The following is a 17,293-nucleotide window of genomic DNA, read 5'->3' on the forward strand; positions in this document are numbered from 1 at the left end:
CATACTGAGCCTGGGAATTACAGGCTGATATCTTTGACAGATGTGGATGCAAAACTATATGGATCATGTTTGCTGCAGCACCTTTAAGATTGGATGGAGGAAACAAAAATAATACCTATGTTTCAAACAGGTTTTAGGCAAAAAATGGGCACCTTAACAAATTTAACAACCTTGGCACTCCTAAAAGGAAAAGCAGAAAAAAAGAAGACCAGATTATTTGCATGTTTCATTGATCTACGAGCAGCATTCGACAGAGTGAATCGAAACAGACTATGGAAAAAATTAAATCTATGGGGAATACCAAAGAGCCTGTTGGATGCAATAAAAAATCTGTATAGCGACACTTGGGCAAGAGTCAAATTGGGAGACGGCAGTAGTACTACTGGCGAAATTATTACGCAACAGGGCCTAAAACAAGGATGCGTCCTCGCCCCAAGTTTATTCAATCTTTATATGGCGGACATTTCACAGCATATGAAGATAGCAGAAGGCCACCCGCCGAAGTTGGCAAACATCCCAATCCCCCTTCTGCAATACGCGGACGACATTGTTGTTCTGAGCCAAACCCCAATAGGACTCCAAAGACTGATTAATGACTTGGTAATCTATCTGGAGCACGAAAGTCTGGAATTAAATAAAGAAAAGACTAAAGTGGTCCGTTTAGTTGATACAAAAAAACAGATATTTAAATGGTTCGCAAACAAAATACAAATAAAGGAAGAACCATCACAGTACGTGCATGCTGAATTTTCCTTCCGATGCTCTTCTTCCTACAACACAGGTTCACTGATTCTCTATTTGCCCCTTCGGGGTAGACTCCTTTTAACCCCTGTTTTCCATAACTTTAAGAGTTTTTTGTCTCAAGCCTTGTTGCATTCATTATCAAATGTCTTTATTCTTTTTCTTGTAAAATCGTACCTTGCACTTACTGTTTCTCGACACATGATTGTATGCCTGTTACATTTTTGCTATGACTATGTACATTCATCCGTATCAGTTCTTTGGGTTCTTAACAAATCTCACGGATTTTTTCTATACTACTTGATCTTGAAGTATCTCAGTGTCAGAGTTCAATCGCTCATTAACTCACTACTTACAGTTTGCGAATGTATCTTTTCCTTATATTTCCTGTTTTCTTTCACATTTGATGATTAGACATTACGATCGCTACGGATTATTCCTTTCCTTTTCTGTCTCCCCACCTTATTTTCCCGGTCTTTTTCGTTTTCCAGTTTAATTAGTATTGGGCCCACAGCATGAGGTCTCACCTTAATATTATTTTAGGGTTTGGACTCACATTACCCAGTGATGCGAGGTTGACTTTTTCCTTCCCCACGTTTTCAATCTTCTCAACACCAGATGTTACCATCCTCATCCACGAGCACTTCGCATGGTCCATGATCTTTCTCCTTTACTGAACAGTCACCCCAACACATAGGGTGGTTTTCCTCTCCTGTCATAAAGGCACATTGCTCTTATCGTTTTCGTTTGATTATGTGACTTACTTGTACTTGTCAAGTACTAGGCCATGTGAACCATTGTGTTTCTTTTTTGCTCTAATATTTATGATTTTCTTCTAAAGAATTTTTCTTTGTTTCCATGTCCTTCTCAGCCCTGAAGAGTCATAGCTACACACAGTGTGACGAAACACGTGTCGGCTGAATGTTCTTGCACCATGTATTGGTCAGACTTTGTTATATATAAAGAACACCACTCTAAAAAATGTCATTGATGTTGATGTTTTCCTTTCAAGAAACCAGAGTCTCTGAATATTGTTCATTTCGCTTTATATGCTAACAGTAGCGTTATCCTGATTGCGTGCGCAGGACTTTGTTTGCTATTTATTTAAGTGGGTTCTCCCACTTTATCGCAGGGATCCTTTGGGTTGGTATCCCTGACCTGGCAGCACCTAAACTTACTATCGGATAGTGATACCCTTAGTGCACACGCTTGAGCGCCATTTCCTTCATTCCCATCCAACCCTGCCATTTTTGTATATTTTCTGGACAAAATAAGGAAGGGCAGCCGCATAGCACCAATCTCTTTACTCATACTTTTCTATATTTCAAGCACCGTGCCCATCTCCCTTGTTATGGATAGAGACAAGGTGGCAGCAGATCTTTTTGAGAATTTAGCAAAAGGTACACCACTGACCGGTACAGCAGGCAATAGTGATCCACAACGTAAAGAAGGACTTAAAGAAAAGTTCATTAAATTGGAAAAACTAAAAAAGACAGAAAATTCTAGATGGTGGGACAGCGCCACACTGAAACATTACCTGAGATTAAACAGAGTCCCAAGAGGATTACGCTCACAAATATCCCCTACTTTTGATGACCTGGATGACGATTTGTTGGGCAAATGGGAAGAGACTCTAACCAATAATTCCAAAACACTCATTCACATCTTAATAGAAAATGCAGAGCGCAAAGTGAATAAACTACAACTAGAAATCACAAATCTAGAAAAAGAAATTGCAGAACTCAACCTGAAAGACGCAACCGAAAAAAACTATGCAATTCTGAAAGAAGTATTGACCAAACATCAAAATGACATAAAAGAAAGAAAAACTAGACAACTTAAAAGGGATGAAGCTGACTACAAAGAGGGACGGGTCTTCACCTTTGCTCGCAAATACGACCGCATAGTCCTTAATGCACCAAAAACTACAAATATCAACAAATCTCCAACCTCCTCGAGCACTTCATCCCTCAACACAGAGGCCACCAGTGAAAGTGATCCAGAAAATACAGATCAAGCCAACTCACAGACAACCAGTTCCAGTTTTTTACGCGAGGTACAAGCCATCAGACGCGAGACGAGAACACAACAAAGACAGGGCACAGGGGACAAAAAACCCACAGAGGGAAAAGGGGAGGAAACCGAACAATACAAGAAAAAACTGAGATCGGGCAACGACAAACAGTGACCGACAACTCTGCAATACAAGTAGTCAATCTTTCCTCCTTTACACTAAACAACAATATGATCTCTCTACTCAGCAAAGGCCTCAGTTTCAATCCGTACGAAGTAGGAGACATGTGCAAATCCAAAATAGATTTGTTTAAATTCATCAGAGGACTCAAACTCAAAAAACATTTTCAAACTATGCCCACATACCATACTGAACCTACTCGTGACACCGGCCCTCTCAACCCTCAAACCATCAAAGAGGTCTATGACACCCACCTACTCCTGTCTATCTCTGAATTAGATGACCCACCTCCAAGCCTGGAACTTTTACTACAAGACCTCGACATCGACCCATTTGGCACCATCCCTAGTGGCCTTAAGAACAAATCAAGATGGACGCCCACTCTGTCTGGAGGAAACACCATTGACACGTTTCATAACTTAGTACTAGAAGATCTTGAGAAGTATGAAAATAACTTACGAAAGAGCAACCGTAACACCAAAGAAAATCTCACCAAGGGCGAAAAAATAGCCCTCAAGAATTTGTCCGCGGAACCGAACATCATCATCAGGGAAGCCGACAAAGGCGGGAACGTCATTGTGATGAACCGCGGAGATTACCACAACGAGATCATGAGCCAATTGCAAGACAGCACCTGCTATGAATTACTAGACAACAACCCGATTGGCCCTTTGACTAGCCTCATAAACAGCAAACTCCGCAGTTGGCAAGAGATGGGACTTATTGACGATGCCGAGACATGCTACATGACTACCAGCAAACCCACATATCCTGTACTATATACACTTCCCAAGGTACATAAGCAGGCCCCTTTTCCTCCTGGCCGTCCGATAATTTCTGGCATAGGGGGTCCAACTGAAAGACTTTCCCAGTATGTGGACTTGTTCCTCAGCCCAGTGGTCAGAAACTTGCCTTCTTATATACAAGATACTAAGCACATACTAGGGATCCTGAACGACATACAATGGCAACCGAACATGATTATAGCTACTCTCGACGTCGTCTCCCTGTATACATCCATCAAACCTGATCTGGGACTCGAGGTGGTGTCTAAATCTCTTCACCACAGATCAGCCTCGTTGTGGCAACACACTAACATGATAACCAGCATGATGGAAATCATACTTCAAAACAACGTCTTCATGTATGAACAACATTGGTACAGACAGATCAAGGGCGTGGCAATGGGTTCCAAATTCTCACCATCCTTTGCCAACCTGTATATGGGTGCCTTAGAAACAGAATGGGTGTGGGGCAAGAAAGCAGCCCAATGGACAGACTACATCATATACTGGGGCAGATACATCGACGATTGTCTTCTGCTCTGGTCAGGCACGCAGGATAACCTCAATCTATTCTGTGATTATCTCAACTCCAACCATATGGACATGAAATTCACATGTGAATCAAGCAAGACTAATATCTCCTTTTTGGATGTGGAACTTTACGTCAAGAACAATTCCCTACAAAGTAAATTATATCGCAAACAAACCTCATGCAACGCCATTCTGCATGCGAACAGTGCTCATCCCATCCACCAAATAGAGACAATTCCTTTTGGAGAATTCACCAGAGCCAGGAGGAATTGTAGTGAAGATACAGAATTTTCAAGCTGTCTGAAGGACATGAAGGACAGACTTGAGAAACGGGGTTACAAACCACAGACCCTCACTAAAGCAGCCACCCGAATCCAAAACATCACTAGAAACAAAACTCTACAAACAAAAACTGGTGGTTCCACCAACAAACAACCCGTCAGACTCATCACAGAATATAATGCCATCAGTACCACCATACGCAAAAGTTTCAACAAACACTGGGGCGTTCTACTAGCTGACCCGAGCATCAAAGAGAACATCAGTAATCATCCACAAATCACATTCAGAAGAGGAAGAACGCTAAGAAGCAGGCTTTGTCCGACGATCCCTCACTCCACACCGGCATCCTCCATGTGGCTTAAACCCCATACCATTGGTTTCTTCAAGTGTGGCTGTTGTGGTACTTGTAAATGGGCCGCGAACGGCACCAAGGAATTCAGTAGCTGGAATGGCAGAAAATACAAAATATCTTGCAATATCAACTGTAATTCCTCTTTTGTAGTCTACATCCTACAATGTACTTGCAATCTCCAATACGTGGGAAGCACGATCAGACCATTGAAGGAGCGCATCAGTGAACATGTCCGTGCCATGCATAATGTGGATGCCAAATACCCTATGGCGTCACACATAGCATTATGCAAAACACAGGGCGCACGAAAAAAACTCTCATTCTTCGGAATAGACATCGCCAGGAACAATGCTCGAGGTGGCAACCGTGAGTTAAGACTGAGACGACAAGAGGCGACATGGATCATGCGTCTTCAGTCGGTGAAACACGGTCTCAATATCGACCACGAATTACAGTACTTTCTAGGAACCTAATCTGATTTCTTGTAAATTTTCATTGAGGTTTCTCCATGTGCATGAATGCAATTTTCCTTTCGTATAAGTAGCACTGACTATCTTGCTTCCTCATACATGTACTCATTTTTCTTATTAATTCATTGTATGTTTGGTCATGCTTTTTCTCTTTAGTAGAGATCTCTGTTCCTTTCATTGATTCTCCATATCCGATTGTTTTTGTGACATATAGATTCAGAATGTTGGACTGTCTACCCTATGCCCTCTTCTCGTCCTACAGTACCACACATGAATTTCACAGTGTTTTTCTTTTATATGTATACTGTATATTCAGTAAGCCAGCACATCATTTTCTGTCATGTTTTAACATGCTGTTTACTTTGAACTCTTTGACACTGCCTCTTATGATCTATTTCTGTCTACGTGCATGGCCGTCACAGCCGTCGGTGTGCCGTTTCCAACACGCGTCACCATGACAACGCGATACAACCTCTCCCTCACTTCCTTTTCATTATTCAGCTGCATGCATCGCGCGTTCTAGTTGTTTTGCCCTCATGGGCACCTGACCTACTTAAACTTCCGGTGTTTAGACCTCGGGGTTCCAACACCTTGGAAACCGGGAACTCGTTATCCGCGATTCACTCACGCATCGGGTAAGACTCCACCAGCGCCAACCTCTATTATATGTTTTTTTTGCCCAGTACGCTCGGCTCACTCTGCCCCTCTCCCCACTCCAGAGCTTTCACCCGTACCGGAGGATCCACTACCCGTGATCCGCAATATATCTGGTAAGAGTGATTTTCCCGCCAGCCTCACGTATTGTTCCCATACCTGCACACAGGCTCACTCTGCCTTTTCCACCCTAGAGCGCCCAGCTGATCACCCTAGCTGTCGAAACATCTCGCCGCTCACCTGATCACTTCGGATACGGTATTATTTTTATACAGCACAGTAATCTCTGAAGCCGCGTTCTCGTACACTATTACAGGTACGGGATTGTTGTTGTTCTTTCTACCTTCATGCGGTTTTCCCATATTGTCACAGTACGTGCATGCTGAATTTTCCTTCCGATGCTCTTCTTCCTACAACACAGGTTCACTGATTCTCTATTTGCCCCTTCGGGGTAGACTCCTTTTAACCCCTGTTTTCCATAACTTTAAGAGTTTTTTGTCTCAAGCCTTGTTGCATTCATTATCAAATGTCTTTATTCTTTTTCTTGTAAAATCGTACCTTGCACTTACTGTTTCTCGACACATGATTGTATGCCTGTTACATTTTTGCTATGACTATGTACATTCATCCGTATCAGTTCTTTGGGTTCTTAACAAATCTCACGGATTTTTTCTATACTACTTGATCTTGAAGTATCTCAGTGTCAGAGTTCAATCGCTCATTAACTCACTACTTACAGTTTGCGAATGTATCTTTTCCTTATATTTCCTGTTTTCTTTCACATTTGATGATTAGACATTACGATCGCTACGGATTATTCCTTTCCTTTTCTGTCTCCCCACCTTATTTTCCCGGTCTTTTTCGTTTTCCAGTTTAATTAGTATTGGGCCCACAGTATGAGGTCTCACCTTAATATTATTTTAGGGTTTGGACTCACATTACCCAGTGATGCGAGGTTGACTTTTTCCTTCCCCACGTTTTCAATCTTCTCAACACCAGATGTTACCATCCTCATCCACGAGCACTTCGCATGGTCCATGATCTTTCTCCTTTACTGAACAGTCACCCCAACACATAGGGTGGTTTTCCTCTCCTGTCATAAAGGCACATTGCTCTTATCGTTTTCGTTTGATTATGTGACTTACTTGTACTTGTCAAGTACTAGGCCATGTGAACCATTGTGTTTCTTTTTTGCTCTAATATTTATGATTTTCTTCTAAAGAATTTTTCTTTGTTTCCATGTCCTTCTCAGCCCTGAAGAGTCATAGCTACACACAGTGTGACGAAACACGTGTCGGCTGAATGTTCTTGCACCATGTATTGGTCAGACTTTGTTATATATAAAGAACACCACTCTAAAAAATGTCATTGATGTTGATGTTTTCCTTTCAAGAAACCAGAGTCTCTGAATATTGTTCATTTCGCTTTATATGCTAACAGTAGCGTTATCCTGATTGCGTGCGCAGGACTTTGTTTGCTATATAAATATCTAGGTCTAAAAATAGAAAGAGGTTCATCGAACAAAGAACTCAAAATTGACCTAAAGGCAAAAACACACTCTTTGATTTATGCACACCGGATACTACAAAAAAAGTTGAGTTGCCCAAATTATACCCACCAGTTAAACGTGATGAAATCACAGATTTTGCCAACCTTGTCATATGCTTTGGTAACCTGGTGCGGTAAAGAGGCGGGGCTGTTAAATAACCTTCAAATGAGGGCATATAAAGCAGTTTTAAATCTCCCAAAATCAGCCTCACCGGCCCAGGTTCGTTTAGAATTTGGTCTTCTGAACCAGAAGTTCTGTAGCAGGGGCACTTTTGTAAAATTTTGTCACAAAATACGCCTATCCGAAGAAGGAACATTGGATAGTCTATGCTGGAAGGAAATAAGAAACCAGCTGAGTAAAGATACGCAAGGCAGTTGGGGAAATTATTTGGCTCAATCTTTGAAGGTCCTTGAAATTCAACCATTATGGGACTCTAATCCAGATAGACCGACTTTTAATAAAATAATAAACAATGCTGTCAAACGGATGTCGTTTTTGGAAGATCAATCATTAATCGCGAAGCGACGACATGGGTGGACAGTAATAAACTCATATTCTGGGATAAAGCCGCAGTCTTATCTAAGAAGTCATTTTAATGTGACATTAAAACAGAGATACATTGAATATCGGTTGGGCTTACATTTTTCAAAAGATTTGTTATTAACTTATAAAGGCAGCTATATGGATTCCTGTTGTCGCTTATGCGGCTATAAAAATGAAACACTACCCCACTTGCTATGCGCTTGCCCAGCATTATTGGACATAAGGAGACAATTTTTAAAAAACCTCTTTAACAAACTGAATATTCGCACATGCAGGCAAGCTGTTATTCAATGGTTAGATGGAACATCTCCCATGTTGGCCTGTAGGGGGGTTAAATATATGAGACATGTACAATCCCTCCTACAACAAGTGGAACAGAGGGGGATAAAAGAGTCCGAAAAATTCAAAACTAACATTATATAGATAAATGTTCAAATAACTTATGGACAAGTTGATTTTAAACCAACACTACATAGATAAATGTATAAATACATTTATGGACAATTTGATTTTATAGCGGTATAAATAAGAGTATTTTAATGAATGTATCTTATTGTATTTTGTAATAGTTTTTAATAACTGGAAACAATAAAATTGACTTGACTTGGCATCAGAATCTGACATTGTTCAGGTCAGAGTCTCTTTTTATACTTTAGCCTGGTTTTTAACAGGCAGTATCTGTTGCTGTCCAAATTTCTCTTTCCCAGCTCCTTATCTCCTTATCTCTGCATTCTGTGTTTATTCAGTAACATAACTGCCATAAACCTGTCACCCTTCATGTACTTGTTGAGAAGGATATCATTAGCATCCCGGCTGAGGTTTTTGGGCTGGTACTCGATGGGCTCTCTCCACTGCGAAGTGGCTGGACAGTGTCCCTGTCGGGAGTAGATCTCGCAGCCAGCTCTCTATGTATTGTTCAGGGGGCTTGCCTTCTTCCCCTTCCGGTAGCCCCACCACTCTGATGTTATTGCGGCGCGAGCGACCTTCCGCATCCTCTGCCCCGTCTTCTAAAGCATGTATCCTGTCCATCATATCTTGCAACGCGGCTGCATGACTATGGGTGATTGGCTGAAGGTCTCGGAGCACTTGATCTTGAGCAACCACCTTGTCTGCAAGCTTTCGGTGATCCGCGTGCAGGAGTGTAAAATCAGAAGTGACCTTATCGATCCGCGTTTCCAGCGACGCTCTGGTGTGTTCCAGCGCAGTCCCAATTCTCTCCACTGCTGCAAGGACGGAATCCATCTTAGCTGCCAACGTAGCAGACGCGGGCTCCGCCTCAGTGTCTTCCCTCAGAGTCGGAGAGTCCAGCGCGCCGGTCCGCAGCTGTCCCTGCTTCATTTTGGCTCGCATGCGTCCCATCACATGCTGCTGCGCCGAGGGCATTCGCAGCGTCTCCTTGGCCAAGTTATGCGGTAGACCGGACTCGAGTCAGTATCCACTTCTCCAGCAGTGTCTTTACAGCTTACAGCCCACCCTCTGTTTCAGAAGGCCCAGCAATCCGCTGCCTACCATATGTGAATTGTCCCTTTCATCATCAGTTTCCTTCATCACATCTCTACGTAAGCATTTAACCATCAATAATGTAATTTACCACTATGTTAATGTATAACTTTTTTGTTAGTGCTTCATTCCTAAATAAAGTACTTTAAAAGAAGTCACTTGGCCCCCACTTATTTGAGCTAAATCAAAAAGTCAACATAAAGTTTTTCTTCTTGAAAGCAGCACTTCTATTGGCCATTACACTAATGAAGTGCCTGAGGTGTACAAGGCTGCTCTCTTCCTGAGAGAGATATACCTCAAGTTCCACAATGACAAGGTAGTTAGGAGAACAAATACACAGTTCTTTTTAAACAGCAAGGTGCCTTACCTTCCTTTTTCTGCAAACAATCAAGTTCTCCTAAGAAGTAACTATGAACAGCGCTCACAGCCCCCCACCCACCAACCATGCACGTAACCTCAGCATCATCTTTGACTCCTCGCTCAATGAGCCACCAAATCAATGCCATTTCATCCTCCTGCTTCCAAATGCTCAGTCTGCTTCGACAGAAATTTAAGTGGATCCCCACCAGGTCCAGAAGAACGGTCACCCAGGTGCTTGTCAGTGGCAAACTCGACTACTGCAACGACTACGCCGGCACCACCCAGAAGCTCCAAAAGAAATTGCAAAGAATCCAGAATGCCGCCGCTAGACTTATCCTGGACATCCCCCGCCGCATCCACATCACCGATCAACTGAGAAACCTCCACTGGCTCTCGATCAACAAAAGAATCACCTTCAAGCTCCTCACGCACACCTACAAGGCTGCCCACAACATCGGGCCTGCATACCTCAACTACCGTCTCTTTCTACACTCCCACCAGATGCCTCCGCTCTGTCAAACTGGCCCTGACCACTATCCCACGAATACGCAAGACCACAGCCGGAGGTAGATCCTTCTACCTCGCCGCAAAGACCTGAAAAACTCTTCCTCTACATCTCGGCAGTCACCTTCACTGCCTCCATTAAGAAAGGACCTCAAGATCTGGCGCTTCGACCGAGCTGGCTCTTTGACTGAACTGCAGAACCCCCCACCCCTTAGCACCTTGAGACCCTAACAGGTGATTTGCTGTGCTCTATAAGAACCCTGATAGATTGATTGAGAGGTCTCCGAGTTCTGTTTGGACAGAACAAGGAGGTTCAGGAAAATACATCAATAGTTTATATACTTTGGATATTATGAAAGATGACACACCATAGCTTAATAAGTGAATCCACACTCTATTTATTTCAGAGGTTTCGAATTGCTCTAGTCTTTCATGAGTTAACTTGCATCTCTTTCTTCCCGTCATGACTTTCTGTGGTGTTCCCTATATGTGAAAAATCGAGCTGTGCTTCCTTTTGACCTAGTAGGACACACTTCATCTCATTGGCAATCATGGCTGCTATTTTAATGTTTCTTTCACGGATTCCCAACATGAGAATGAGGAACCATTGAGCCAGGGGTAATGAAGATACCAAGGCTGGGCAGTTGAAGTTGCAAATAAGTAAAGCTTTTTTGCTCAAAGATTACATCCCTAGATGGGTGTTACGGAATTTTACCAAATTTGCTAAGGCTTCTCTAGTCCTCTTTTATTGTTATTATATCTTTGAGAATGGTATCCACTTTGAGAATGTGTTCAATGCTAGTAAATTTGTTCAGGAGAACATGATTCCCTCCAAAGTTCACACAGCAGCCTTTGATACTAATGTCTCTCTTAACTGATATGGAAGCAGCATGGACATGCTTTCTCTTTCATACAAAGCTTTGAATTGTTCGCTAATTTATGTTGTTGTTGTTGAATAAATAATGACAGAGTGAAATTTGCATGTTCTTACCACACAAGTTTAGATTTGGTGATAACTAAAATCTTAATATGTAAAACACAAATTCTTGAAAGGTGTACTCTCTTTTTCAAATCACTGTGCTCTCTTGCTGGTGCTACAGACATAAACTAAATTTGTCACAGATTCTTTCGTACATTTCTGAAGTGTCAAAAGAAATAGATTCCTATTAGATCAGAAATGTAGAATGAAGGTAACAGCAGCATAAACTGTAGGTAGGCAAGTCTTTCTTTGGCCCAAAAAATCAATCATGTGTGCTGTTTAGTATTGCCCCACTGCAGAAATCTGACTGCAAAATTGACTTTAACTCAAGATTTTCTTCATCTCTCTCTTTCTGCAGCTTCTCTCACAGTGGAGCAGTGCTTTGCGGTGTGGGTAAAGATGGCCACGGGAAAACTGTGAGTGAGCCCTGTAATGATTTGGTGACTTTGGTTTTGTAAGGATCACATTGTTTAGAAAAAATGCTGCTGAATGGGAGATTTGGTGTCGTGTATAATTTCTGCAGTGTACTTTTTTCCATTATGTCAGTCGTTTATGCCAGATTCCAATTTTCTAGGTGGTTGATAAGAGATGTGCAAAGTTGTATGGATTGCAATTAAAGGGAACCTTCCCCAAAAACGGAATACCCATTGGAGACCTGAGTGAATCTCAGAGTGTTATAGATATGCTACCAGTAACACCATACAGCACTGCTTTTTATCATGGAACTAGACAGAGGGTGTGCACCTGAGTGCACGATGGTACCAAATGGTATTGGGTTTCATGAGCCTTTTGGTACTATGCTTCCTTTCCCAGAGGATATGGGTCAAAATGCCTCTTTGAAAGATATTTGATCATTCTTCTTTATGCTGTTCTCCTCCCTGCAGATGGTGGTGGTGTGGAATACAGCCCAGGCAAGCAGTGGTGGAGACGTTGTGGTATTAGCAAAAGCTCACACTGATGTTGACATCCATACCATGAAAATTGCTTTCTTTGATGATACCCGGTATGAAGACGGAGTGCATCCTGGGGCTTGTCTAGGACTAATATGAAGGAACTCATTATGTTGATGGTTTTTATTGCTAATGGACTTCGGGTGTGCAGTTTGGGAGTTGAAATAGCTGAAGTTATATAGCACTGACAAACACTGCTGAAGGAAGCAGTTACTGCTGTAGCCCTGGAAGGGCTGGAGCTCACACTGCACCGATGGTGCTGCTAAACTAGATTTGCAATACACCCATGTAAAGACACCATCTTGTTGTAGTACAGTACCACTGATAGTTGCTGAGTCCTATTGTTTCACACTGACAATGATGTCTTGGGATGTAGCTTATACTACTACAAACCTATAGCTCACATCACTAGAAACCTTTTACCATTGAAGTGGCACTGCTCATAGATGGGCATGTGGTGGGTGTAAGTATTATTAACGTGTTATTGTGTTTTTGCTGTGTTTCCTTTGTCCTTAGTAATGCTTTATTCATGATTCACATGTTTTTATACTTGCTAACACCTGATGGATATGTATGCACCTTTTTTTCCCACAGGATGGTGTCCTGCGGCCGTGATAACATCCGACTCTGGAGAGTGCGGAGTGGCACACTTCGCTCCTGCCCAGTAAACTTAGGAGAGTATCACAATCTAGAGTTCACAGATCTAGCATTCGAAGAGGGCCACACACCTGAAAAAGAGCCAGAAGAGCGCACACTGTGAGTAGTAAAACCAGGTTATGAGCAGTTGCTTATTTAACACAGTTGTAGATGACAAGGTCTCAGTCAGCTCAGTACATTGATCTTCAATGGGTTGTGTATGTCCTGTCCGTTAGCAGTGTGTAGTCTGACTAATGCAAAGTTTCCGTTACTTGTCAGTCAGACCTGTATGGGGTGGCAGGATGTTGTCATTGACTGCCCTGCTTGACCCAGGTCAGTCATTTATGTCATGGTCCACTTAACTATGTTGAGAATGGAGTAAACAAGGGTATATTATCGACCTTGGATTACTAAAGGAATATGGGACAATAATAAAGAGTTTGAGAAACCCTGGTCTAGCTCCATTTTGCTACTCTCCGCAGCATACAAAACCTTCAAAGTGGTGGTCATTGATAACTTTGAAGCTACCCTCAACAGAGGGGCCAAGAAATTTGGAATGAGTGATATGAACTTCCCTGCTAGAAAGGATTCCTCTACTCTGAAGCTTTAAAGAAAACAGCCTTGGAGTCTGAAATCTCCTAACATGTAGGAAAGATCCTTTTGAAAGTCGGTGATTAATGCTGCATTAGTATTAAATTAATATTAATTGAAGAAGGGAATCGCAAACATGTTTAGGATTGAGTGCTGTAGAACACTCTACTCCCTAGAGTTCTTGAAGGTAATTGCAGAGGCCACAGATTGATGTACATACATATTGAACACTCTGTTACTCAGAGGTACTCTCTGGAGCAATGCCAAACATTAAATGGTAATAGATATTGAACCCCAAAAATTCCAAATGAGTAAACATTTGAGGCTGGTAGAGAACAAGCTCTCTTCTCTACAGAGGACTCCCAGCACCATCAGAAAGGTCCAGGATTGAGTATGGTCTAAACTAACTTGTAATACATTAGAGACCCAGTATTGAGTACCAAACATTTAAAGCGCTGCCTCGCTACCCGTGGCGCGGGACGCAGCCCGGACGAAGCCCGGACCAAGGGCGGGCCTGTCAGAGTACAGAGGAGGCTGGGCTGGGCCATCCCTCTAAACTTTGGGTCCATTAGTAGGGGGATTGGTTTAGCAACATTAGTGAATCGCTATGCCACCTGTAGGGGCGAGTTTATTGGGCAAACGTAAATCTGGAGAGGGGAGGGGAGTCGTGGGAACCCTCGACGCATTCCTATCCAGGGCCGAATCTGCGCTCATTCATGAGATACAACTAACTGAGCGCAGGTTATCGTTAGAACCTTTAACATCTATAGGCTCAGGTAATCCAGCCCCACTTACCCCATTAATGCAGCCAAATCTCCCCGTAGCTGCTCTTCCTGGGCCAACTTGGCAGCCTATATCCGTCCTAACTGCTTCACCTGATCCCAAGTCCGGAAGGTCCTCCTAGAGCCTCACCGGCTACTACTAGACTGCAAGCTAAGCAGGTTAAACAGGGGGCTGTGGGGGAGGAGGGGGAACCTCCAATGAAGAAAAGGAAAGCCCGAGGCATAGCAAAACCACATCCCAACTTAACAGGGGGCTCAAGCAGGAAGGTCTCTGCAAAGGGGTGTGGGGGGCGTCCGCAATCTTCTTTGCTCACCACCAGCGACCGCTTTCTTGTGGACATTGTCCCTGAGCCAGCTAGCCGCAGTAAGGATGATTTTACCACAGAGTTACTGCAGAAAATCTCCATTTTAATTGACCCCCTGATGCAGAAACTTGCTTCAATTGAAGATAGGCTCACTAAAATAGAACAGGGCCACCATATGAGCCCATCGATTAATTCTAATGTACAATTAGGCGGCGGGGGTATTCCATTAAACCGGAGGTTAGGGGGTTTGCAAAGTAAGGGGTCAGATAATATACCACCTAGTTATTCTAACGCAGTGGTGGGTAATAGTCAGCTAAATCCACCAACTAGTGGTGGACACGTCACCCAGGGTGCCCAACAGGCCCAGAGAGCTGGTAGAATACATCCACTTCAACAATCCTCAGCAGACGAGCAATATCTCCCGACATCTCTCCACCTACCGCCAGAAGCTACACCGTATACAGTTGTTTTGGGTAATGTCCCTGAGCTTGCAACACAGACGCAGGAGCACTGGTCAACCCTGCGAAATAAGGCACTACACCTGTTAAGCTCTAGAACAGGGATTACCACTGAACTTTTCACTGAATTTAAAATCGTGCGAAGGGTACCGTGGGCGGGGAAGTCCGATAAAACTTTTCGGGGGGACTGTGTGGTTTTGAGTTTTAGGACACCTAGCATGGTTCAGTATATATTGTCGAGGGCAAGGAACCATGATGCAAGGGATATTATCTCACTACTACCACTGGGATTTTTCTACCGACCCACAACAAATACTAGTAGTGCCAATGGGAGAGGGATATTCCATTCATTAGGGCATTCCAATTACTCTGTCTCCGTGAGCAACCGATTTGACGCCCTTTCATCATTAGAAAGTATTGATTGACTTGATAGCATTGGTGGCCCTGCATCAATTACAACAAGCCTTATCGGGGGGCATGGGGATTTAGAACAAGTCTTTTTTACTAGTGACCCTGTTGAACTGATCAAAACAACGACTATAAACGTATCGAGGGCTGCAGCTGGTAATTATGCGGGCTATCTAGGGGAAGACCAAATGCATTGGGAGAGCAAGTGGGCAGGTCCAGCCAGTGTATCCGAGGATGGAAGCTCCTTATCGAACGCCCCCCCGGTACTGTGGCATCAAGTACCGCTTGTGGACCTACAGTTCAAACGCCTCTCTCGAGTGAACCTCCAGGGCTCTATAAGCCCAGCATTACAGTGGGTTCTTGGAACATCGCAGGGCTTTTATCTAAAACTGAATCCAGTGATTGGTGTACTTTTATTGAACAGCACGATATATGGGTATTTCAAGAGACTTGGGCTTTGGAACAAGTCTACCATCCCGGGTTCTTAAATTTTTCTAAGCCAGCACAAGGGGGACGAAAGGGAAGACCATCCGGTGGGCTCACTTGCTGGGTGAGAAAGCAAACGAGCTATACCGATAGCCTTGACATTATGGCTCTTCGTTTACGAATGGGTCGTGTATGGGATATCTAGTTAATTAACATCTATGCAAAAGGGATGCGGGTGGGAGGTGCTCAGAGACAGTTGCCCTCCTTGATAGACTCTTGGACAGCAGGAGAGAAGGTTGCAACATGATCATAGCGGGCGACTTTAACTGCTCTTTCGAACCCCTTGATCAAGATGATGGCAATTTAAATTCTGATGAGGACTTACAATGGAATATTACCCCCTAGACCTTAGCCCAATTAATAAATGGACAGAAGCAGCATTACAGCTCAAGGGGCTGTGCCTGGAGAAAGGAGTGAGGGCTGCAAATGGGAGGACGGAGTCGGATCGGAAGGGTGCGCATACTTTTAATAATGGTGTGAGAAGCAGCAGGATAGATTATATCCTTCTCAATGTGGAATTCTGGGTCCACTTACAAGACATGTTGGTTGTTGTATGGACCGAAAGTGATCATGACCCATTGATATTATCACTCAAGGCTCTGAGCCCACTAGACAATAAGGATGTTGCCCACACCCAATTGGAAGTAGTAGTTTTGAATAATGATAGGAGAGTCAGATGGGCAAGGCTCGTTGAAAGAGAAGGGGACCTGGAGCAGATGAAATCTATGGTTGCTCATTCGGTTGCTATTCTCAATAACTGTTCTACCCAGGAGGACATTAACCGCATTGTCCCATATGTCCATAGTGAACTCTTCTTTAGTTTAAAACCCTTTTTTATCAAGCCTATTTCAATGAAGAAAAAGCCAGGTGCAAAAAAGGCCTTTTGGTACAATAAGTCATTTAGAGTGGCATACCGGGTACTAACAAATGCCCTTACATCCAAAAATATATGCGCGGTTAGATCGGCCAGGGCCAGGTATAAAGCAACCAAATCAACAGCAAAGAAGGAATGGGACGACAAACATTGGCTTGACTTGTATGAAGCTAGTAATGATAGGGATATGGTCAAATTCTGGCAGCTAGTTAAGTGGGGAAGCAATGGAACACCACACATACCAGTTAACCATGTAGCACCAGAAGCAGGGGTTGCGTACTTTGAAGCACAATTTTCTAATTCAAATAATGTCTCGACTCACCCCCAATTTGGTTTCACCTCTACCATTTTATCGTTTG

The 17,293-nt window shown here is 43.1% G+C and overlaps 1 protein-coding gene across 2 annotated transcripts in view; it reads left to right on the forward strand.

Annotated features, from left to right (window-relative positions):
* Window positions 1-17,293, forward strand: part of WDR90 (WD repeat domain 90) — a 1,426,420-nt gene that overhangs the window by 232,132 nt on the left and 1,176,995 nt on the right. For both annotated transcript variants that reach the window (XM_085628141.1, XM_085628142.1), the window contains exons 14-16: window positions 11,803-11,860; window positions 12,329-12,447; window positions 12,989-13,150. In XM_085628141.1, coding sequence (XP_085484267.1) covers window positions 11,803-11,860; window positions 12,329-12,447; window positions 12,989-13,150 — 339 coding nt within the window. The remainder of the gene's footprint in view (window positions 1-11,802; window positions 11,861-12,328; window positions 12,448-12,988; window positions 13,151-17,293) is intronic.

Source organism: Triturus cristatus, chromosome 10 (assembly GCF_964204655.1).
Source record: "Triturus cristatus chromosome 10, aTriCri1.1, whole genome shotgun sequence".
Lineage (NCBI taxonomy): Eukaryota > Metazoa > Chordata > Amphibia > Caudata > Salamandridae > Triturus > Triturus cristatus.